This window comes from Misgurnus anguillicaudatus, chromosome 11 (genome assembly GCF_027580225.2).
Source record: "Misgurnus anguillicaudatus chromosome 11, ASM2758022v2, whole genome shotgun sequence".
Taxonomy (NCBI): domain Eukaryota; kingdom Metazoa; phylum Chordata; class Actinopteri; order Cypriniformes; family Cobitidae; genus Misgurnus; species Misgurnus anguillicaudatus.
The window spans coordinates 28,357,556-28,382,770 of record NC_073347.2 but is presented as its reverse complement, the minus strand read 5'-3'; the positions used below and the strand labels follow the sequence as shown (position 1 = coordinate 28,382,770).

General features: G+C 38.5%; 1 protein-coding gene across 3 annotated transcripts; it reads left to right on the top strand.

Annotated features, from left to right (window-relative positions):
• Positions 1 to 247: 247 nt before the first annotated feature.
• On the top strand, positions 248 to 23,848 carry ppp2r5eb (protein phosphatase 2, regulatory subunit B', epsilon isoform b). Of its 3 annotated transcripts, XM_073873479.1 has the most exons (14): positions 248 to 615; positions 2,966 to 3,126; positions 14,933 to 15,129; positions 15,473 to 15,574; positions 18,095 to 18,187; positions 18,308 to 18,438; positions 18,537 to 18,596; positions 18,923 to 19,031; positions 19,148 to 19,201; positions 19,315 to 19,365; positions 19,520 to 19,639; positions 20,802 to 20,929; positions 21,099 to 21,201; positions 22,487 to 23,848. In XM_073873479.1, the coding sequence occupies exons 2-14, from the start codon at positions 2,970 to 2,972 to the stop codon at positions 22,583 to 22,585; spliced, it is 1,404 nt and encodes a 467-aa protein (XP_073729580.1). In that variant the 5' UTR covers positions 248 to 615; positions 2,966 to 2,969; the 3' UTR covers positions 22,586 to 23,848. The 3 variants fall into 3 exon arrangements, with proteins under 3 accessions (XP_073729580.1, XP_073729582.1, XP_073729581.1); XM_073873481.1 differs by lacking the exons at positions 248 to 615; positions 2,966 to 3,126 and adding an exon at positions 7,496 to 7,692; XM_073873480.1 differs by lacking the exons at positions 248 to 615; positions 2,966 to 3,126 and adding an exon at positions 11,104 to 11,280.
• Positions 23,849 to 25,215: the final 1,367 nt, after the last annotated feature.

The window sequence follows — 25,215 nt, the reverse complement described above, 5'->3', positions numbered from 1 at the left end:
ATTTAGAACGTACGAATGAAATTAAATGATAAAAAATGTATAGCACATTGTAAAAAAATGAAACACTAAGAAACATTAGCAAAATAGTAAGGTTTCCTGTTCGCACACACCTCAACCTAACTTCTCTATTCATCTGTTGAGAAGCCTTGGAGGTTTTCCGCCCCCTTGCGAGGTGATTGACACCAACATCCCCCAATCGCGTTTCGTAGAATCTTCAAACCGACCAATAGCGTGGCGCTGTAGGCCCGAACCCGGCCCAGCAGGCTAGAGCGCGTCGGTGTTATGTGTGCCATGGACTCACCCCAGTAATATTGACAATAGTGAGAAAAAGGGACAGAATTTCCCTAATAAATAATTTTCCTGGCTGAAAATCACATGTAAGCTCAGAGTGTGGATACAAAGAGACATCCGGGGATGTTTATATTTCAGCTGGATCATTTTCTATCGTCGGAAATTTGAGAGTTTGATGGGATTATTGCTGTGGGCTTGGCAGTTTTTAAGGCCAAAAACCGATTCTGTGTCTTTATTTTTCTTTTCCTGTTGCTTCGAGAGGCTTTGAAGGAGAAAAGACGGTTAAAAATACTCAAACCAGGTCCTCACATCGAAAACATCAAGGTAAGTTTAATATTTAAAGGGTTTTTAGGTCTATGTGGCTCAAGTTGGGATCCGGCTAGCTTTGATGGTGCAGATACTACAGTAAAGACCTTAAATAAATAAGATTTGGGCTGGAAACACAGCACATACTTTGTCCAATGAGATATATAGCTAAAGACACACAGAATTGAGGGAAATAAACTGACTAACCAACACATTTCACACGTCGATCTGTAAAACACAGTTTGTAACGGTGGGTCAGGGAAAGCCTGTTTTCGGCATGGTTCTGGAATGCGAGTTTAGCATGTAAGTTATTCAACTGCTTCTGGGTTATATATATAATAAACAATATTATATTAGAGATATATATTTCAGTATTTAACAACACCAGGACATCATAAGCCTGCATCTCTAGCTGTCTGTGCCAACTTATTGCTTCAGCTCAGTGGCAGCGTGACTTTGTGCACTGTTTCCATGGTCTGGTTCACTTCAGTAGCTTGGCAGTGAAGATATCGCATCACTAAGAGTAACACAGCATGTATGCAACACGTGAATGAATTACAACCTATCTAGCTGTTTTGGTTGAACTTCTGTACAGTTGTATTATTATGGTAAAGGTTATCCCTAAATAACTGTTGCAGAGTTATAATTACCCTGGGCTTAATAAGACATTAAGCCCAATGCATCAATGAAAAGTGTAAGTGGTTTCTGGTATGTAGTTACTGTGTGCACTATTTGGAATATCGATCTTGTTAAAGTCCTGTGCATCTGTGTTACTTGCATGTCTTGAACAGGTGAACTGGATTGCTGCATAACACAGAGATCATCTTTTTTATAAACTTCATACAGTGTTGCTGTTGTGTATGCATGGTTTTTAGATCTATAATATACTTAAGGTTAGTGTTTTTTGTACAGGTTTTGTACAATATGACATGTTCTTTACAGACGTCATGAGATGTGGAACATATTCAGAAAAAACACACATAAAGGCTGATTGTTTAATGCACTTACACTGACCTCGCATGTGAAATTCGCTGTTCTTGTATATAAAAGAGAAGGTTTATTCATTTTTTACAGGTAGTGATACTGCAAGGCCTGTCAATTCTGACAGCACGAGAAGTGGCTTGGAAAAATGATGATATTGTTTTGCAAGCCACACAATGCTGCATTATGGGATGTTTTGAATAGACTTTGGTTGTATCTCACTCCTTTGATGTCAGCTAATTTAACCACCTCAGACCTCAAAATCAAAGTGTTCTGCATGGTTGGATTAAAGTGCATGCAAGCCTTGGTCCATCCATTTCAGATAATGGGTTGAAATTTCATTTTCTGAGTTCACTGAACTGCTGACAGACTTTTTATGCAATGCAACATTTTAATTAGATTAGATCCGAACCTGTTATTCAAGGTCTGTTAAACATAACCAGAGGGTTTTGGTTTAGGACAAAGGCTTAGTCTTCCTCTGTCTTTTTTGCCGCCTCTTGTTTTTAAACTGCACTTGTCTGGGATAGCGAGCTTCTGTTTTGTGTGTTGCTGATAATCATTTATTTTGTGTCTCAAATTCGGCTGTTTTTATTTTTGCAGATGGAATAGCAGGATAGATGTGTGTACATGTGACTCATCTGTAAAACCATACATAAAATACAAGCTGGCACCTGTAGGCAGTGTTGGGAAAGTTACTTCCAAAGTGTAATACATTACATATTACAAATTACTGTCATTTGAAAGTAATTAGTTACATTAAAATATTACTGTCTCTGAACTGTTCCCAGATTCTGCTCTTTTTAAGAAACGAGTCTATATTGAACGCGCACCGCGTCCAAATCGCAGTTCAAATACAAAATTAAAGTAAAATGAACATGCTGCACACAGCACCCGGAAACAGAAATACGAACGTTACATATAATACGGTCTATTTTTGAAATGCATTGTTGTAACGCGCTCGTTACTAAGACTGTAACGAGTAAAATATTACCAATTTTTTTATCAGTAATGCGTTATATTACTGCGTTACAGCAAAAACAAATATATTACTGTAATATATTATATTTTGTAATGCGTTACTCCCAACACTGCCTGTAGGCTTGTGGCAAACTCCATCCAGACATATGCAGTTAACTGTTTTTTGTGTCCGTTGTCATTTCTTATCAAACTTTGCTTATTTATTTGATGTCACTTGGGTTCTATTATAGCGTTGAGCCCTATTAACCATTACTTACTTATTCATTAATTTATTTGACATGCCATTTGCTTTTTCCGTGCTTTTTTGTTTGAACGCACAACTTTGGAATTGGTATCTGTGACAGTAATCAATTTGTCTGGATCTTTTGTTAATGGCCTGTTTTACTAACCTTTTTTCACTATTTTTCAGGGCTATGTCCTCCGCAGCCACCACTCCTCCATCAGTGGATAAAGTAGACGGATTTTCCCGGAAGTCTGTCCGGAAAGCCAAGCAGAAACGTTCCCAGAGTTCCTCACAGTTCCGCTCTCAGGGCAAACCAATCGAACTCACACCTCTTCCCCTGCTGAAAGGTGACAACAAATTTTTTACACAACTACTAAACTATCTCATAACCACTAGCTTTACAGTCACTTGGTGTTTAAAAACATGTTTTTAACTAAGTTTTGTCAAACTGCCTCATTGGCATGTGCATCAGAGTCCTGCAATGGGTCGGGTCCACGCGGATACCCGCATAAAAATGTCTAAAACGGGTGGATTGTGACATTCCTAAAATTCACGGACGGGGATGCCGGCGGATAATTAACTCCGTGCGGGCGGGTAGTAGCGCAAATTAAAATATGTGCAACATTTGTCTAAATAATCATTACACGCGCAACATATGACATTTGGCCCATCACGTCACCACCACTGCAACAGTGCGCAGCCTTTGTTGATGCGTCTCGTAGCCTAGTTGGAGCCGTTGATAGCCGAAAGCTGGGAACGTCTTAGAAAGCATTTCGAGACGAGACTTGGGAGCACAGCAGGTGTTGTGTACGTAGGTTGTATTTTTTCTTGTTCTTTTTTCATTAATAAGTCTATTTGTGTTTAGTTATCAGGTTCCATAGCCTATTTAGGTGCCGATGGTAGGCTACTTGAATGGCGCAAAACAAAGCGCACCATAGCCTGTTTTATTAGCCCATTCATGACGCTGTTGTGATGTTGAGAGAGGTACGAGATAAAAAATAAAGCACTTTAATTGGAATGATTTTAACTTGTGTGATTAATGCGTGTGCGGGTCAGGTAACGGGCAAAATATTAACGGGTCCGGGCGGATGCGGATTTAATTTTAATATTTCCACGGGTGACGGGTCGGATCTAATGCTGAACTTTTCGGATACGGGCGGAAGCGGGTCTCCAAAAATGGACCTGTGCAGGACTCTGATGTGCATGTGTTTTGTTACATTTAATAATAAGTGTTTCTTATTGTTTGCTATGAATATTTATTACTTCCTAATTTGGCAAATGTAGAGTTAGCTCATACCTATTGACGTGTTACCCTTGTAAAGGTTTTGTAAATCTGGTAAATGTTTATGTTTAAGTGGTGATTCCAGAAAATTGCCATAAAATTGCCAGAGTGCCTTCCGTGTGAATTTCAGGATGAGGACCTAGTAACACTGCCGTAATATTCCCGCTATACATACTGGAACGCTGCAGTTCAGGGAGCTTTTCACTATCTGCGCTGAAGCAGAGATTGATAAGCTTAATAGGACAGTACACTATGCGCTAGTTTATGATCGAATCAGAAAAAAATGTAGAAGCGTGGTTTCTCGCAGCTAATTAGCGAAATTAAGGCACTGTGAAAATGTCCACCATCTGCACAATTACATTGTACGTCTTTACAGGATCTTTACAGGATGTGTGCGAAATAAATGCATGCACAGATTGCAAAAAAGAACCAAAATGGAATGAGTACAAGTCACGGACACATTTTCCGTTTATCTTTTGAAATCTGTGTGTAAAAGGGGCTTAATACTAGTATGCAGTTCTCCAACATGGCAACTGTTTGGTATGTAGGGAATCAATGCTCTATAAAATCACTCTGTAAGACTGTGAAATGTCAGATAGGCTACATCTGAGCTTGTCTGTGCTTGTCTAGAATGACTACTGGCGGTATGCTGTTCAAGAATTTATCTCTCTACAGAATTCAAGTGCAGTTCTGAGAGTGTCCTTCCTCTGTATCCCAATAAATATGATGCAAATAATGTATACCCTGTTTTAAATAATGTGTACCCTGTTTCTTGTTGTGGGAGACATGGAGAGAAAAATACAAATGCTAAGTTGAATCAACCACTGTCACCCCTGGGAGTTGTTGTGTTCGTAGTCACAAGTGAATGAAGATCGGTTCACCTTCTGTCTGGCATCTTGCAATGCAGTTTCACTGAGAGAATAAGAGACCTAATCAGAGCTGAGGCTTAGGGTTTTGTGTCAGTCGGCCTTGTTGTTGTGGACTGTGTGAGTGAGAGTGAAAATGTGGGTGTGTTTAGTCATGTGGCTTGCATCTGTCCATTGGCTTGCCTCGGTTTATTTTCTTCCCTTAGACACATACAAACAGATGCACGCAAACCTCTGAACTAAAAGTGTTCATTCAACAAACACAGAAACCATTTAAACCAGAACTTAATGCATTTTTCTGTGTTGCAAACATGATTTTAAACAGATTGACTTTTTTAGTACAACCAAATAACCTTTGAGTCCATGTTGATGCGCAGTGCAGTCAAACAGGTTGATTTAGTATTTGTAAAGTGCTTCTGATTGGTTGTTGCCCAGGTAACTGCCCTCCCACAGAGACTTTGTGGGTTTACCTCTCATCATAAATGAGTGCAAAATTAGGGCTGTTACGGTGGCAGTATTTTACCACCGCGATAGTAATGCACTAATTCACCGTGGTGGTTATAGAACACGTGTGGGGGGGTGCGTGCACGCATGTGCAGCCGCACATTGATGCATATAGGTCTTATATGCATTCATATATTGTGAAATATAAAAATGTAAACAAGGATCAGATATAGGTTTCTTAACAAACGTGTGTGTTCATAGGTGCCGGTGGGTTTTCATAACAATGTCAAGTAATGCTTGGGTTATTTAGCAACGACCAACGCTTTTTGTTTTTTCTACACACACATTGATTTTGAAAATATGCTATTTTGCTGAAGTTAAGTCGTGAGCTGGATTAAGGTTTTTAAAATACTTGATTTAGATGGCTCTGATCCATTGCTATTGAGAATATGCTGCAGTTCGTTGCTCTTGGACCTAGAGAGAGCAGGTGTGATAAAGTGAAAGTGTTAGCACTCTTTAGCAATGACCTTTGCCTCCTGTATAAGGATTATGGGAGGGAGATACCACAGGGATCAAAGCATCTCATTCCCTGCAGGTGTCACTCAAATGTCAGAAAGATGAGTATGTGAGTAACAGAAAATACAGGCTTATTAAAGTCAAATTTACAGTATATAGGTATATCCTAGCATTTCATCTGTGCAAATTTGACTTTTACAATTTTACTTGTAATTTAATAGCTACTCTGGTACCCTGTCTATGAAATCCAGGCTAAATTTTTATTTATCTAATTTTGAGATTAGGAGCATGAAAGTTTGATTTCAGTCACTGATTTGACCTTAATTTCTATCTTGACGTCACCTTACTCAATATTAAATTTATTAAGATTATATTTTCACAGAATGTTCTTTACATTATGTGGGATGATTTTATGTAAAACAGTAAATCACAAAAAAAATCACTTTAGTCAGGTTTTCGATAGTTTTTCTCATTTCGATTAATCCATAGGTCTGAAGAACGAGTACTCGATTAACTGGGGGCGGGGCTTACACGTCATGGTGAAAATGAAAATATTTTGATTAAAAACACTAAAATAAAACTTAATTTTGAAGAAACTACGACAGAATTAACACATGCTAGATTATTAATAAATTAATTTTTTTAACAGAAACCTCTAACAGGAAAAGCTGCATGATGAAGTAAAACTAAAGGTTAAATAAACATAAACTGAAGCGATTTCTATATGATGCAGTCTACATAATATTAGGCATTGATACAACATAAATGTATTATACAACGTACATATATCTGCACTAAATGCAAGACTTAAACTAAGTTTTCTACTAAGTTATGTACAGAAAGTTTAACTCCCGTTGTGGATGTGCACCATAAACAGCACGCTTTTAAACACATCCAGTCAAAGCACGAGCTTCGTAACATTAAGCAGCTTTAAGTCTTTTGCTATCATTTTAGCGATTAGCTATGTCGCGTCGTTCTCTTACCTGTTCTCAGTCAAGATGTAACGTTAATGCTCGTATGGCTCTCTGGTATCTCTTGACATTTAAATTTAAATATAAGATGAAAAAATAAAGGCAGCCTGCAGCAGGAGTTTTTATAAAACATTGCAGTATAATGTCTTTTGGTTATGTCCTCTATGAATAAAGGTATCAACTGGCATGTATCTCAGTGGCCAATAGATGGCACAGTGAATGCATAACCTAAATAGACATTCAACAGAAATGGCCCTTAAGTGGTGTATTTTATGTCTTGCATGAATTCCACCCTCTTCCTCAAATCTCTGAATATTTGCCCAACTATTTCTATCACCTAAGACACTAAATCTTTCTAGTTATTAGTTAAATTTGACTCACATGACATCATTCAGCACTCGTTCTATAGGGAAACGGCATCCACTTCATCCATATACATTACCAGATTTGTCCAGCTGATGGCCCTAAAGTGTTAGATTTTACTTCCACGCACACTGACAAGCTCTCAATTCCCATCATTAAGCCCCACCCCTCCTCCTCAGGGTCTGTGCTGTGTTTCTGACCTTGCGAGCTTGAGAATTTAAAACGAGTAGGGCAGAAAATAGACACAGAGTCCATCCGAGTTTCCGTGGGCTCAGCTTGGCCCTCTGACACCTGATCTCATGGGTTTCGTTCTGGAGCTACTGTGCTCTTTGCACTGTACACACAGATACAGACACACTTGCAAACAGTCATTAATGAATTTCATTTTTAAACATTTTGGTGACTACTAACAGCCTGAAGTGATTGAGATTGAGGAAGAAGAAATCCAGAAAGAGACAAAGACTTGTTTAAGTGAGTGATAATGGAGAAGAGTTGGTGTGGTCTTAAGTGTTTTTAGTTTCTGATCTTGTTTGGTCTTTTCTGTGTGATGGTGTTGGTTAGATGATTTGGGGTGGCACATGTGGGCCCACCGAGGTAGCTGACACAGATGTGTCTTTATTTGTGAATAAAGGTTCTGTATGTTCAGCTCCTATGAAATGTCTATACTGATCTGAAGCAATGATTGCTTTTGTTCTCGAGTGCAGAATGTTCTGCATGTTAGGAGTTTGGGGACACAAACATGATGCATCACTTTTGCAGATGCCCAGCGTGTTCAAAATTAGCAGTGCTTGCGACATATTGGATTTAATTAGACAGTTGAATGTTCTCGTGGATTTTGGCTTGGCAGTTTCTGACACCACATATGGCTAAATGGCATAAACACCTTTTTTTTATGGAATAAATTATGTTGATGGATATTACATGTACCGTATTTTCTGGACTATAAGTCGCTTCGGAGTATAAGTCGCACCAATCAAAAATGCATCAGTCAGATGAAATAAATATAAGTTGTAGTGGAAAATACGTGGCATTTATTTATAAAATTATTTCACAAAATCTGTGCCGAAGAACATGCATTTCATCTGGAGAGGCAAGTTATTCAACTTAACAACAGCACAGAGAACAGCAGACTGAATATATGTTCGTACATTATCGTAACATTATTAGTTATTTACACGATAAACAAAAGCATACAGAACATACCTGGAAGGCTGAAGAAGATAAATTAACCGAACAAGCAACCGAACATCAAGTTCGCTGACTCGTCATTCCACATCACTGAATCCATTGAATTACATAAATACTGGAGCAGCATATAGCGGCCCCCCACAGCTGTAGATGGTAATGGTCTCTCTTGCCTCATAAATGTAAAAATTAATTCGTACTGACTTACAAGGCGCTCCTGAGAATAAGACGCAGCACCAGCCAAAATATGAAAAAAACGCGACTTGTAGTCTGGAAAATACGGTAGTCTTTTTACAGTCTGTGTTGTTTACAGTGAAGCATGGGTTGTGTTGCCTTATTGCAGACTGCACGCAGAGCTAAACATTGCAACATCCTGTTATGCTTGATGTTCTTTTAATGAATCAAACTACTTTCTTAATTAGTCAAAAGAGTCATTTGTCTTACCCACTGCAATGCTTTACTGACTGTATCACTTCACCCGAGTTGGAGTTTGCTGCATAAAAATTCCTCCTCATTTGGTTCTTTCGGGGAACTGAAACCTTTTTATAAAAAGTATAGTTGGCTGTAGTGTCTCTGAAATGTAAGGAATACATTGACAAACAGTAGAGATTTTGCTATCTATACAGTAGATATGATTTGTGGCTGTCAGTGTTTATTTCACTATTTATATTTATGTGGGAATACAGTAAAGGATGTTGAAACAAACAAGGGAGAACTTTGCTTTTAAAGATTGTTGTTGTTGTATAACAGGGCTCGTAAGTGCGACCAATTTGGACAGGCACGGCATGTGGACCAACTCCGCTTCACCTATGTATCCACCCCAGTTTTGCCGCTTTCCACACGCACCGTTTCACACAGTACGAGGCAACTGCAAGTGTTTAGTACTTTTTCAATAGGAGACGTGCGAAAAGTGGCAAAACGGGGCCGGATACAGAGGTGAAGCAGAGTTGGTGCACCCCAAAAAACTGTCCTGAAAATTATAAAATACATGTTAATTTATATTCTGCACATTTAACCACTATGGGCGCTTGTATAACTGCAGTGTTAAATGCAATGCAGTCAAAAATTTGGGTGCACCTAACTTTTGTGCTGGTGCACCTAAGAAAAAAAGTTAGGCACACCAGTGCAAAAAGTTAGTGTAGAGCCCTGTATAAGCAAAGAATTTTCTAACTTCTGTAATGTGAGATTTTTAAATCAAAATCTATATTTATTTACATGTGGAAGGACTAGCTTCAATTTGATGTAATGTTACTGTATTATAAAAAGTAACATGTGAGGCTATATTATTTGTTGTGTCTGCATAAAATAAAATGTGGCTTTAGAGGTGGATATTATTATCACATGTGAAATATTGGGCAAAGTTTATTTTACTATTAAAAATATGTTGTGTATTGATAATTTGTAATCACAAGGACTGAGGTTACCTTTTTTAAACAAAGTAAATAGGGTCACTGCTGATTCTCCTTAAAATGTGTTGGTAACGTGTATGTTATTGTAAGTGCAAAGTTGTGTTTATGCATTAATACATACAGTACATTGCTTTCTCTCCTTTTTTCGGGCACTGTGAAAGTCACCTGCTGATCCCACCTGTTGGAACATCGCTCTCTCTCGCTTGCTCGCTCTCTTTCTCTTTTGCACTCTCTTTCACATGCTGTGCCTATTGGCTCTTTTCCATTGCATAGTACCCCACGGTTTGGTTTGGGTCAGGTTGGGTCAGCTCACCTCACTTTGGCTTGGCTCTTCCATCGAGTTTAGTAACACTTGAGTGGGAGAGATTATAGGCGTGTCGTTATATTTGCGCGGCCTACTGCTGTGACATCATACATGTGAGAGTGTCGTTGTACATTCCCATACATTAATTTATTTCTCAGTCCGCCACAAAATTAAAATTGACCACCACAAATAGATGTTTGCATATCGCGTTTATCACTACCTCTGTCTCACATGACCGTTTCTGTACACCTGTGGCGTCAGTCGATGCAGTCTCGCTTTGTTTAAAAAAGGCCTCATTTAAGTTGCATTTAAGCATATGTGGACGTGCGCATTGTGAATGTGCCGCCACAAACTGCAAGTCTGGAAAAAACTGTTATGGTGTTCCTTATCTTCAACCTGTTTATGTTTTTCATTGCTAAAAGGGAGTTTGGGAACTTACAGCAAAGCACAGATGACAATAGGTTTACTCGAGACAGCGCAAGCTAGTATGAAGGTAAAGCTAATCTTTTACATTATTGTGATGACGCTGGTACTAGTGACGATTCTCTCAGACCAATCAGTGATCTACAGTGTTTTCGCGTCACGTTTTGGTATCAGATCAGGTCGCTTAGAACCCCAACTGAGGTGGTACTAAAAAAAGTATTTGGTACTACATACTGCACCCAGTTGAAAAGCCCCCAAATGTAAGCTGACCCAAACCAAACTGTAGGGTACTATGCAATGGAAAAGCACCATAAGTTACTAAACACACAACTTCATCCACTTCTGTGAACGGTACACACACTCTAACAGTAATCCAAGACCACCATACCATTGATGTGGGGTTTTCCCTGTGGAGGTTTTTAAATTGTGTGTGTGTGTGTGTTATCTATACACGTGGTGTGTGTTATATATACACGTGGTGTGTGTGTGCGTGTTGTATAGCAGATGTCGTCACCTTATATGAATGTGGCGCTGCTTCCTGGAGATCTGTTTCCCAAAACCTTTTAATGTCTTTCCGATGAACTCTTAGGCTTCAGACCTTCTCTTTATTACCCTGCAGACTTTCTATTTAAACATCTACACCTTTTGGCTTAATCGATGGACTAACAGATTGACAAGAATAGGAAATCACAATTGGAAAATCTGGCAAAAGATCAAATCGATTGAGCCAAAATGAAGGTGAGCATAAATAGCAACCAAGTATTTGTCTCGATTTGGGCTACAGATGGTTTTTGCTTAAGTGGGTGTGACGGCTAAATAATAGATTGCTTTGAGCTTTACTGCATTTATGCTGCATTGTTGTCTCATTGTAAGTGGACTCATTACATTGCTTGTTTACTTGAGCTATTAGACGTGAGGCTGTCTTTAAGCGTACTAAAATAGTGTATAATAGTGCAAAATTGAATAACCCTTTAGCAGATATTAATTAGTTTTGAAAGTATGTATTGCTTTTGTCCTTGGCTTTGTCTGATTGTGAAACTAAATGTTTTTAAAAAAGCAAGGATTCCTTTATTATTTCCCCGTCGCACCTTCCTGTTTCAGTATGAATACAGATATGTACATACCTTTTGAGGTACGAATATACACCTTTTAGGTACAAAAGTGTACTTTTTAGAAAGGTACCACCTCAGTGACAACTTTTGTACTTTCTTGTACCTTTTTTCTGAAAGTGTATTACTTCCTTGGTCCTCCGCTAATAAAGCCACTATTCGTGCTTGCGGGGTGGTACTGGTTTCTTTTCAGCAGAATTACAGTTAATTTGTATCCAAAAAGTCACTGGAGATGCTGTTAAGCACTTTTTCTAAGATGTTGCTCAGTTGACAACACTGTGTTGGTGTCAGTGTGTTTCCGATGTGAGGGGCAGGGCTCTGACTGAATGACAGATGCTTTGCAGAAACAACAACGTAAACACACCTTTAGGGATCTTAAAGTGACACCATGTAATTTTTCAACCTTCATAATAAATTTCCAAGACCCTTGTGATGACACGGGCGACCCGGGTTCGATTCCCCTTTAAGGCAATTTTTTTATATAAACTCTTGATTCATACATAAATGCGATGCTCTTTATAAATGACGGCGATTATCTTGCATATAGTTCCCTGTATTCACATGCGGTGTTCGCGTATTTACCTTTCTTTTACTGTGTCTATGATATTTACATTACAATCCAGGATGCAATAGCAGTCAAACTTGCTCAAACTCACACAGTGTAAAACCAAACCCTATTCATTCACCAATCAGATCCGAGCGTTTCTCTCTTCTCTCTTCCTCATTTGCTGCGTTCCGCTGTCACTTGCGAGACGCATTACAAAGCGGCAGCCTTTAGGTCTGCTTGGACCACATCGGTTTACTTGGATTTGGAGCGACAATTTTCACACAAAAGAGAGGAAAAACGAGCGCCATTGCGGAAAATCCTGGTGGCGAGGGAGAGAGAGAGACGATGCAACAATATTTGTTTGGGAAAAGGCAAGGAAATACTTCTGGTCGTTTCTCAATTGGAAGGCTGCAGCCTCCGGAGGTCAAATATGCAGGCTGCATACGTCATCAAGCCTGGTTTATTAAGGTAAACTGAGCATTACATTCGCAAGTCATAAGCATACTGCAACAATTTACGATTAACTAAGTATAATAGTCAACTTTGTAATTGTTAATATTGTGAAATAAGACAGTCTTGATGACGTATACAGCTTAGAAATACGACATCTGGAGGCTGCAACCTTCAGATTGAGACATGGCTTCTGCCACGACGAGTTCCTCATCAGAAAGTTGTAACATGACTGCGTTTCTTCCTGTTGTCTCAAAATGTTGATCGCTTAGCGTTTTAAATGTTTAGTTTTTAGTTTAGTTTTAAGGTTGGCCAGTTCCTTTCCTTTGCGACAGTGCTGCGGCGCTTGTGGGCTCTAGGGGCGCTAGAAGTGAAAAATACATGTCTAGCACCCCCTAGTGGGCCAAAAAGTTTCATGGTGTGCCTTTTAATGATGATGTGAGAAGTAAAAAAAATCCCTTGTTTTAAAACTATGGCAGTCCTGTGAGTGAGAGGTGCTGATGTAAGATTTTTCTCATTTTAGATGGTAATGTGGCCATCAGTGTTGAGATTGTTGCTGGCTGCACCAAATAAGTCAATGTATGTAGGGCTGTCACAATGATTAAATAATCGTCTCATCGCAATTGTTTGACCTAATCGTGATGATTTTAGATCACCACAATGATTGCACATCTCTCTAAAAAACACAAGGGGGAGCTGCAGCGCTTGTATAAACCGTATCTAATGACGCTCCTTGACTGACAATGTTACGGGATACATTGCAAAGCCAATTAATACAGTAGAAAAACAGCACTTGCAGAAATGCTGCAAAACTTTGATAAGCAGTATTAATTGCCAGGTAAAACATACATTTCCAAAACAGAAATTCCAAAGTTAGGGATTTTTTTCTTCATTTTTTGAAAGATATATTCATTAAATAATTGCTTTTAAATATGTGTTATGTGTTTTAATATTTACTGACAGGTAAACCTTGCAAAAGATTTAATATAAATAATCACAACAATGTGTGAAAAATATTTAATGAACAAACAAAAAAATCTATGAGATTTAAACGTTGAAGCCCTAAAACAGGCTATTAATTGTCTTAAGGGCTCATTGTAGTTGTGCGTAGGTCCTACGGCGTAACCGCGATGGCTTAGGTTCCATGTCGGTTTTCATTTATACTTTTGCGTCGTCGTCTGCGTCGACGTGCAAACACTCGTGCAGACGGCTGGTTGGCAGTATCCACGCGTGTAACTACAGTAGCAGCGCGACCGTCAATGAAGAAGAAGCTTAGCAGGTTAATCCACAAACGAAGAAGAAACAGCAACTTGTTGTGTATGATTTGAGAAGACAAGCAATGATGGAAGTAAATGAACAGCGACTTTTGTTGCAGTTTGAGTTAAATCACTCCTCAACTTGGCTCATTTTTGTTTTTTTGTCGCAAACGGAAATACCTATGACGCAGTTTTTTTTTACCTGACGGGAGGGGTTCTGGTGGACCAATCACAGCGCTTGCGGTCGGCTTAGAACTGACGCGCTGTTAAAAATTTTGTGAGGTGCACGTCAGGCTATGCAGAGCTACGCACAGGAAAAACGGAAATACTTATGACACAGTTTTTTACCTGACGGGAGGGGTTCTGGTGGACCAATCACAGCGATTGCAGCCCGCGTAGAACTGACGCACTGTTAAAAATTTTGCAAGGTGCACATCAGGCTACGCACAGGCTACGGATGAGCTACGTCGTAGAGCTTACTCACAACTATAAATCTGCCTTTAATCGTCACAATTTATAATTAACCGTCAGCGAAATTTCATAATTGTGACAGCACTAAATGTATGAGAAACACTTTTGAACTTTGGGAAGTTTAGGTTTCTCGCCCTTCCTGTTTTGCCCAGCAGTGATTAGTCTTTACGTCTGAGTCCACTCTGTTTTCAGAGTTCTCGAATGATGGAGAACATCATCTGATCGCTGATCTGCTCTGATCCTCATGCCCTTAAATCTTTCCTCGTCCATTAAGACAGGGAAAGAGATAGATCGGATGTTTTGTCTCGCTTGCCATTTGTTTACAAAGTTCACGCACTCCCAGAATGTATATCCGTATCGGCTATTTTCTCATGCAGTATTTGAGTCAGATAATGTTGGCATTGTATGGAAGTACAAGTACCCTGACCATTCAACTTGGGTAAACAAGTTACATTTTTTAGTTGAGAGTACTTTTGTGAGCACGCTCAATTTATTCCATGGGAAGTTGTTTCATGTGAAACTTATTTGTTTCCTCTTTCCCGTGTGTGTTTGCGCAGACGTCTCTCCTCAGGAGCAGCCGGAGTTGTTCCTGAAGAAACTTCAACAGTGCTGTGCTGTATTTGATTTCATGGACACCCTGTCAGACCTGAAGATGAAAGAATACAAGCGCTCGACTCTCAACGAGCTGGTCGATTATGTCACGGTCAGCAGAGGATATCTCACAGAACAGGCCTACCCAGAGGTTGTCAAAATGGTGAGCTGACCACCTAAATACATCTAAATACACCGGAATTATGAATATCAGTGTCAATGTACATATAGGACATTTAAGTCGTTTTTACAAACAAACCCTTACAAAAAACAATACTGGTGCGCATCTTCAGACAAAACAATGTCACTGATTTATAAAATATGTCAGTACAAGGTGTTTTTATTTATACAAATTATGGCAGCTCAAACATGCATTTTAGTCTGGGCCTTTTGGACCCAAAAACTGGCCACCTGAATGAGCCTTCTTTTACCTGCCTTTTCATAATACAACTTGCAGTTTGGAAAAGTTCTTGCCTAATATTAATCTCTTTCCCTTTTTTTCTCAGGTATCCTATAATATATTCCGAACTCTTCCACCCAGTGAGAGTAATGAGTTTGATCCAGAGGAGGATGAACCAACTCTAGAGGCATCATGGCCACATTTACAGGTGTGCACGTGTGTATTTACACAAAGTTGAGGTTGTTGAGAATGCTGTCATGAGTGTGATTTTTATTTTTTTCTCTCTCTTACATGTGTGTTTGAATGCTGATGTTATTTGAATTGTGTAGTCGGGTCCCTTTTTCTTCACTCGTGTCCTATTGTTTCATTTGTATATACACACAAGCACTGTCTGACCAGCTGTGTACTTGCTGAATGCATCCAAGGTACCTTTAGAAATGAGCTGCATATCTTTTTAAGTAGTATCTTTCTGGTTAAACTTCTCTCTTTTGTTTCATTTTCTGAAAAAAAAAGGGTACGAACCGCTAAAAACAATGACCCATCTGTGAAAAACACTCCGACATATTAAAAAAGACCAGGGTATTTCTGCTTTTTACCGATTTTACGATGCCAATGAGGCGACTCAGTGGTCGAGCCCGGCTAGTTCAGGTGGCCTTTCTTTTGCACTGTAAATAATTTCTGTAGAAATTACAGTATTTCTGGGTATTACTGGCAAACAGTTTGTTCAAAGTTAAATGAACATGAAACATTTTCAGTCACATCTTCTACAGTAAGTTACTGGCAACCAGCTGCATAATTACAGCAATTTCTTACAGTATGGTTTACTCCGGGTACTCCGGTTTCCTTCCACAGGCCAAAAACTTGCTGTTTAGGTGAACAAACAAACAATGCCAATGACCCCTGGTTACAGTAGTGTCCTGTGACTTCACCTAACCCTTGAACTATGACTTTTTTCAACATCTCTTTCTTTATTCTAACTGCACTGAAAAAACTAACTTTTTGGTGTAGTAAAATATATTAGATTAACCCTCATTATTTCTACATAGAAATGTTAAAGGAACAGTATGTAGGATTGTGGCAAACCTGGTATTGCAATCACAAAACTTGTGGCCAATACTCAAAATGACAACATAAACATCAGTTGAGGGCTCCAACTCCACTTTTTAAACGACAATATCCTGGCCAGACCACTGTTGTCAGTGATATAAGTATTTGAAATGAAAATGATTTCTTGATGTCTAGAGACATATTAGGGCCATTTTATGATTAATTGATATACATTTCTTACATACTGTTCCTTTAATATTTATTGATAACTAGATTTTCCTGAGTAAAATGATAATAAATACACAATTCATTTGTGCATCCATCCTTCACAAAATAAATTAAAACGGTTCCAGGATGACAAACGAAGGCCCTCTCAGGGTAATCCGTGCCGTTTTGTTGTAGAAATATCCATATTTAAAACTTTATAAACGAAAAAAACTAGCTTCCGGTAACGCAGCCATCTTAGACTCCTTAGTATTCAGGAGAGAGTATCAGCATAGTGTACGCACTTTTCTTAGTGACGTATGACAAATTCGGAGGAGCAGCAGCAGAGAAACCTCCGTAAACTGCGGACGCATTTAAAAAGTAATAGACTATACCTAAACGATTAAAATAAATCTAACTTCTAAAATAAATTAAGTGACATTTACTTAAGTATTTAACAAATGTTTCATGCATTATTAAAGATTAATAGATTTTATTTTATTATGTAAGTTGTACTTTAAAAAAGTAGTACATTTTTACTAATAGGGGTGTCACGATTCTCCAAATCCTCGATTCGATTACATTTTCGATTCTGAAGTCACGATTCAATTCGATTTTCGATTTTTAAATGATTTTTTTTAAGACAAAAAATTATATGCCTTTTTTATTATTATTATTATAGTTTCACATTAACATGCACATTGCGTGCTTTTCCTCGCATGGGGGTTTGTGGGCTTTACTTTACGCGAGAGAGCTTGTAGAGAGAGAATTCCTTCTTGCACGCAAATAGACTTAATGCGCGCGTCTTGGACTCCTATTATCTGAACTAAAACCGGTGCGTCATAAGCAGCTGCGCTTCTCTCTGTCTCACGTGCATGCGCATCTCGCATCTGTCCAAAGTCTAAACATAAACTAAAGTAATAATCCTTACGTATTTGTTCAGTTTTATGCGTTTCATGCGAGCTGAGGCAAACTATACCTTTTGTTTAAAATATAACCAGCTGCATCTTGGCGGCTCTCTCGTGCACGTGCAGAAAGCTGCGCTCTGTCCGAAGGCAGATCACTAGTAGTAATCCTGTTTATGATATGCATTTCAAGGAGTTGTAGCAATACATCCCTCGTGTTTAATATATAAATCGCGTTCTGCTGGATGGATGTTTTTAAAGGCACTTCTGAGAGTCTATTTTCCCCCGCTTGGCAAGCCGACCGGACGTGACATGGGGGCGTGGCAGAATCGATGATCCAATTTTTTAATTCGAAGTTCGAGGTTGTGACTTAATTTCGATCGATTTCGATTTAAAATCGAAATCGTGACACCCTTTTTTACTAATTTTAGGTTTAATTTTACGTTTTTTATTTTATTTTAAGTTCGTGCAAATTGTTACGAGGATTTTTTTTAAAGTAAATTTTACAAGTTGTTTTTTTAGTGTGTGTCTGACTAGATGCAATAACGCAATCTTTTTTCTCTCTTTCTCAGCTGGTGTACGAGTTCTTCATTCGTTTTTTGGAGAGTCAGGAGTTTCAACCCAGCATTGCCAAAAAGTACATAGACCAGAAATTTGTCTTACAGGTGAGCAACGTACCTCGCACAAAACACATTTGTTCATTCCTCCTCATTCCCTTGTGTTTCACAACCTTTTATCTTGTTTTTCTCAATATTTTTTGCTCTTTCTGTATGTTTATCCATCAGCTATTGGAGTTGTTTGACAGCGAGGACCCACGGGAGAGAGATTACCTAAAGACAGTCTTACACAGAATCTACGGCAAATTCCTGGGACTGAGAGCTTTTATACGAAAACAGATAAATAATATTTTTCTACGGTGAGGGATCATCTTACAATTTCTTATATTAAATGACCCTTGACATGATATTTGCATGTGCAAGCAGTCAACTCTTTCTCTCTCTTTTATATTCCTAGTTTTGTTTATGAAACTGAGCACTTCAATGGGGTTGCAGAATTGTTGGAGATTTTGGGCAGGTGAGTTGTACTATATTTCAGCTTTTGTATTTTCTTGTATAATTATTTGTCTGGGTGTTTGTTGTTTTAAGAGTGTTTAAGCAGTTAATCTTAGGTTTTCTTGCATAATTGGAACATTGCTATTCATCATATGTATGAGTTGGTCCATTACCTCATGGTGTTTCAAACCCATATGGTGTTCTGTCTTTCAAGTACAAAACGAGATATTTAAATATTTCCATTGCGTTCTTCTCCATGAAGGATGTCACAGTCCAAAAGTAAGATTCAAGCTGTGTAAATTCCCTCTTGCTCTTAGTAAACACTGGCTCTGTTTTGTTTCCTGTCAGCATCATCAATGGCTTCGCTCTGCCACTGAAGGCTGAACATAAACAGTTTTTGGTGAAAGTTTTGATTCCTCTTCACACCGTCAGGAGCCTCTCGCTCTTCCACGCACAGGTAAAGGCGTGTTTATATTTGTTTGTTATAGTATTAAAAGGAGTTCTCTGTGTGTTGACTTCCAGAAAAAATTTACATCTATATGTACATTGAAGTTGTGTTTGTGTTTTTCGCAGCTGGCCTATTGTATTGTACAGTTCCTAGAGAAAGACCCAGCGTTAACAGAACCGGTAAGTACCCCTAAACATCTTTAATGCCCTGGTATATTTAGCTTGATGTGTCATATTCAGTCTTTCATATTCAATTTCTCTTTCATTCAGTGATGTTTTTATCTTTCTAACAGGTCATCAGAGGTCTGCTAAAGTTCTGGCCTAAAACTTGCAGTCAGAAAGAGGTGAGATGAAATCCTTTCTGCTTTTTATAAGAGATCTCAGCATGAGGTTGATCAGTCATGATTTCAGGATAATAGAAGTACTGATGAGGACTCAGGATGCACTGCTGTCTTTTGTGTCAGGCTCTGATTCATGTCTGCATTGATACGTGTTTAGGTCATGTTCCTCGGAGAGCTGGAGGAGATTCTGGATGTGATTGAGCCTACGCAGTTTGTGAAAATCCAGGAGCCTCTCTTCAAACAGATCTCTAGATGTGTCTCCAGCCCTCATTTTCAGGTCTGCACAAAACCAGTCTGATCTGACGGTCTTGAGATCATCACAACTCGAAATGATAAAAATTATGAAAAATCAAGGCTTTGAATTTGAATAATGTTAATTTTTAGTTTTTGATCTACAACAATTAAGTAAAATTAATTACAGGCATCTATAAACTATTTCGCCTTCACGAAAGTTTAATGCCTTCCAAAAAATGTTCTTCTTTAAATTTATAAACATACACAGAGACTTAACATACATGGCCTTAGTGGATGATTCTGTGTTTTATAAGTTGTGTAAGAGCATCACCTGGTGGATAATAGCGGAAATATTGATTGCCTTACAAACTCGTCATTGGCAGGGAAGTGTTTTCTCTTAAGCCCGGTGCACACTTTGAGATTTCAGACACGATTTAGTTGTCTGGGACAAATTTTGAAATCGTAGGCTAAAATCTGCCGTCTTTTAGGGTTCCCACGGGTCCTTGAAATCCTTTAAAGTTTGTGAATTTGGGGAAAATTCATGGCCTTGGGAAGTTTTTAAAATATACATACAAAGATACAGGTCATTGAAAGTGCTTGAATCTATTTTATGCATTTTTTTTGGTGGGGGGAATCCATATTATTCCCTGTGTAGTGTAGGATAATATCATAAAAATTTAGACTTTTTAAGCAGACGTGCTAAACTGTTCGCTTTAAATGCTTATATCTTCTGTATGCGAATGTTGATTCATACCAAAATGCTTTTTTGCATAGTTGTGTTTGACACACGAAAACGTCTCTGGTTACGTATGTAACTGTTGTTCCCTGAGAAGGGAACGAGACGCTGCGTATCCCTTGCCATACTTCCTGCGTCCCTATAACGCCGTCTTTGGCTATATTTCAGATTACGATATACTTCCTGGCTCCCGCGTCACCCTGTCTTTGTCGTTAAGCCTCACCATTGGTTGAATTTGATATAAAACTACTAACACGTTTGTTTGCGTGTGTCCAATTTTTGAAAGTCTTCAAACTCGTACAGTGTGACATTGATCTTCGATCTTGATCACACAGTGTGGCAAGCAACAATCCTAAAGGACTAATTAAAATCGCACACTGTATACCGGGCTTAAGTTAACAAGTTAAGGATGTCATAAATTTGGTTGAAGTGGCAGATCTGATGTATTTGTGTGTTTATATGTGTACAGGTGGCTGAGAGAGCCTTGTACTACTGGAATAATGAGTACATTATGAGTCTGATTGAGGAAAACTCCAACGTGATACTTCCTATAATGTTCACCAGTCTGTACCGGATCTCCAAAGAGCATTGGAACCCGTGAGTGAAACACACACACACATATCAGATAATTCATATGTATGTGAGTCGTGTAATAAATATTATTAACATTAGCTTTCAATCTACAATGTATATTGCAATCTGATCTGAAAGCATACAGCTATTCCAGTGTCATGATTGTGATTTTTTTTCTTCTTTTTTTTTTCAGGGCCATAGTAGCTTTAGTCTATAATGTTCTGAAAGCCTTCATGGAAATGAACAGCACTTTGTTCGATGAACTCACATCCACTTACAAGTCAGATCGTCAGAGGAAAGACGAATGTTCACACGTACAGTACAATCCAGGCCAGACTTTATTTGCTTTGCATCATATGTCATCGCTTTCCCCTTGTAAAGTATGCTTACTAATTTATATTTGTGCTGGAGTTACATGGAGTTTAAGTAGGGCTGGGCAAAAAATTATAATTTTTCGATTTATCGTTTTTTTTATGTGGTCGATTAAAAAACGATTCTCAAAAGGCCACGAATCGATTTTTTTTTTTTTTATAACCTGATCCTGTTTAATCAAGGAATGCGACTGTTTTGACTTTTTTTAGCATACATTTTTCATCTTGCGTCAAAATTGTATTGTATTTAACATAATTGTATGCATTTTAGGGTGTTTTCACACCTAGTTCGTTTGAGCCCTCCAAACGCTCTCAGAGCAGTTCAGGGTGTATATGTGAACAAACCAAGTGATCTCAGACCCCCCTAAAAGGACCCAAAACTGAACCGAACTCAGACCACTTCTGGAGTTGTTCTGACTACGGTTCGCTTTTGGGTTCTTTTGTAGTTCGATTTCTTTCTGATACGTGAAATCAATGAGGTCCCGGTCCTTTTCGCGTGTGGTTTTGACATTCAATCAAAATCAACTGCTGCACAGAAAGCTGGGGTCTGAGTTCGTATGAAGTTGTGATGTGAACAAGAAAGGGTCTGAGATCACTTCAGTTCTGAAGAGGACCAAAAAAAGAACTGGGTCCTCTTTTGAGTCCACTATATTGTGAACACCAAAAGGACTGAGGTCACATTTGGCTAGTTCCTTTTCTTTTTCACTTTAAGTGAACTGGGTTTGGTTCTTTTAAAATGAACTATACGTGAAAACACCCTTAGAGATGGGTTCTGTTTTAATGTACACCAGGTGTACCTAAAATAAAAAAGTGTAATATACAGGTTGGTGGCTCTTAATTTCTTTTTATTAATTACCCGTTTCAATAGAAATCGAAACGATCCGGAACATCTGAATCGATACCCAGCCCTATAATTAAGCTTCTTTTTAAAAATGTAAATTATAAGCCAAATTTGTTTTTAAAGGTGCAATGTGTAACTTTTAAAAGAATCTCTTGACAGAAATGCAATATAATATACATAACTATATTATTACTGGTGTATAAAGACTTTACATAATGAACTGTATTGTGTTTATTACCTTAGAATGAGACGTTTTATCTATCTCCTTACACGGAAGTCGCCATTTTTACTGCTATGTTTCACCATGTTGTCATAATTCATTATTCTAATCCTTGAATTATCTGTTTAAATTTCTTTAATAACCGCAGGGAGAAGAAAAAAGAGAAGGAGAGAGAAGAGCTGTGGAAGAAGCTGGAGGATCTGGAGTTAAAGAGAAGCCTCCAGAGCGACGGCATTATTCCCACTTAACGACGCGCCTCCTCCGGAACGCTTTCCCCAACGCCTCCACCACACGCTCGGAACGTTGGCCTTTATTTTCCTTTCTGTATTCGTGCGACTTACTTTACTGTAGATTCACCTCGTCAGTCTCATTATTTCAAAGCACTGTAAATATCTTTATTTTATCCTCTCTTTTTTTTCCCCCCGTTAAAATATTATGCCGATAAAGAACGTGACTAGAAAACAAAAAAAATAAGCAAAAAAAGAAACCCGCACCGGAGGGGGACTTTGAACGGACAGTTGGACTGAATAAAACCACTGCTGTGGAGAAGAACATTAAACGGAGAATTTCAGCCCATTGATCTGACATACCTCACCCATCTCTACAGAACAACACCAGCCCAATTCTTTCTCTCGCTTTCCTCCCCTCTTTATACCCCCATTTGCCACCTGGATGTCCTGTATTAGAAAGATGAATGGTCTCACCCCTGGCCTTTTACCCCAGTGCTACGGATCATTCGTTACGATCTGGATAAATGCAGCAGGTCTGGATTGCAGACTTCTCAGTGGGGACACTATGCAGTAACCTGCAGAGAACTGGAAGTGGACACAGAAACACACCACCAGCTCACGTTCATGTTGTTTTTTCCATTTATGTTCTTTTTCTGGTTCACTCATTTGGACTCTCTAGCACCAGTCCGGTACTGGTACCAGTGACACACACGCATACACACACACACGCACCTGAGGGAGGTATCCAGAATTCCAGCACCAACCCGGAGATGTTTGTCATGAGAAATTGAACTGCACGCGCACACACGCATTCTGCATCGGGTGTGTGAGGGAGTTTCTTACAGTGTTAAGTACCTGTATGCTGTATCCGAATGCAGTACTTTGATACTCTGTATCTAGTAGAACCTTTAGCGTATTTTTTTTCTTTAGGAGTCCAGTATATGATGAGGAAAGATTGAACACACCGCCTCTTGGGATTTAGTTTTCTTTCTTTCTTGGGTTTCACTTCTAATTTTGTTTTGGGTTTATTTTTTGTCTAGAATTGGATTTGTTTTGACCAAGTGGAATTTGTTCTCCCTTCGTTTTTTACTTAGTTGCTGATTGGAGGGGGGGAGTGAGAGGGGAATTCTGGGATTGTGGAGGACTGATGCTGTGGTGAGCTTTGTCAGAATGATCCTGTGCTTTAGATTGTCCCAGACGTCAACAGTTACAAAAGTTAAAAAGGGTCGGAGAAATACAAATGTTTAATTATTTTAAAAAATAAAGAGATATTAAATTAAACCTGTTTTGTGATAAAGATGAAATTCACATTTGCTTTATTTTTGATGTGTTTGTGTGAGAGTGGATGACTTCATAAGGGTTAAAGGGATAGTTCACTTTAAAATTAAAAAATCTGGCATCATTTACTCATCCTCATGTTGTTTGAAACCTGTATGAATTAATTTTTTCTGATGAATACAAAAGAAGATATTTTGAGAAATTATTGTAAACACACAGCAGATAGTGACCATTGACTTCCATAGTAGGAAAAAATATTTTGGAAGTATTGTGATAAATGATGAAGAAGATATTTTGATAAATGATGGTAAGCACACAGTTGACAGTACCCATTAAATTCCATCATATTTTTTATTTTTTTTATTTCCCTTTAAAACATAATGCATCAGCGAATCCCAAATTTGTTGAATGAGTTAAGGTGCAGTTCACCCAAACATTAAAGGATTAGTCCATTTTCTTAAAGGAAAAGTCCAGATAATTTACTCACCACCATGTCATCCAAAATGTTGATGTCTTTCTTTGTTCAGTCGAGATGAAATTATGTTTTTTTTTTTAGGAAAACATTGCAGGATTTTTCTAATTTTAATGGACTTTAATAGAGCCCAACATTTAACACTTAAAGGGATAGTTCGGCCAAAAACGATATTAAACCCATGATTTACTCACCCCCAAGCTGTCCGAGTTGCATATGTCCATCGTTTTTCAGACAAACACATTTTCGGATATTTTAGAAAATATTTTAGATATTTCTATTCATTAAATGTAATGTTGCGGGGTCCAGCAATAGTCCACGACCTTCAAGTCCAAAAAAGTGCGTCCATCCTTCACAAATTAAATCCAAACGGCTCCAGGATGATAAACAAAGGTCTTCTGTGGGTAATCCGTGCGGTGTTGTTGTAGAAAATCCATATTTAAAATGTTATTAACTTTATAAACTAGCTTCCGGTAGCGCCGCCATTTTGGAGTGATGCGCATTCAGGATGAGAGCTTACGCAGCGTACAGAGTTTCTCTGCTGCTGCTCTGTGCCCCCGCCCTCCGAATTTGTCATACGTCACTAAGAAAAGTGCGTACACTACGCTAATCCTCTCTCCTGAGTCTAAGATGGCGGCGCTACCGGAAGCTAGTTTATAAAGTTAATAACATTTTAAATATGGATATTTCTACAACAACACCGCACGGATTACCCACAGAAGACCTTTGTTTATCATCCTAGAGCCGTTTGGATTTAATTTGTGAAGGATGGACGCACTTTTTTGGACTTGAAGGTCGTGGACTATTGCTGGACCCCGCAACATTACATTTAATGAACAGAAATATCTAAAATATTTTCTAAAATATCCGAAAATGTGTTTGTCTGAAAAACGATGGA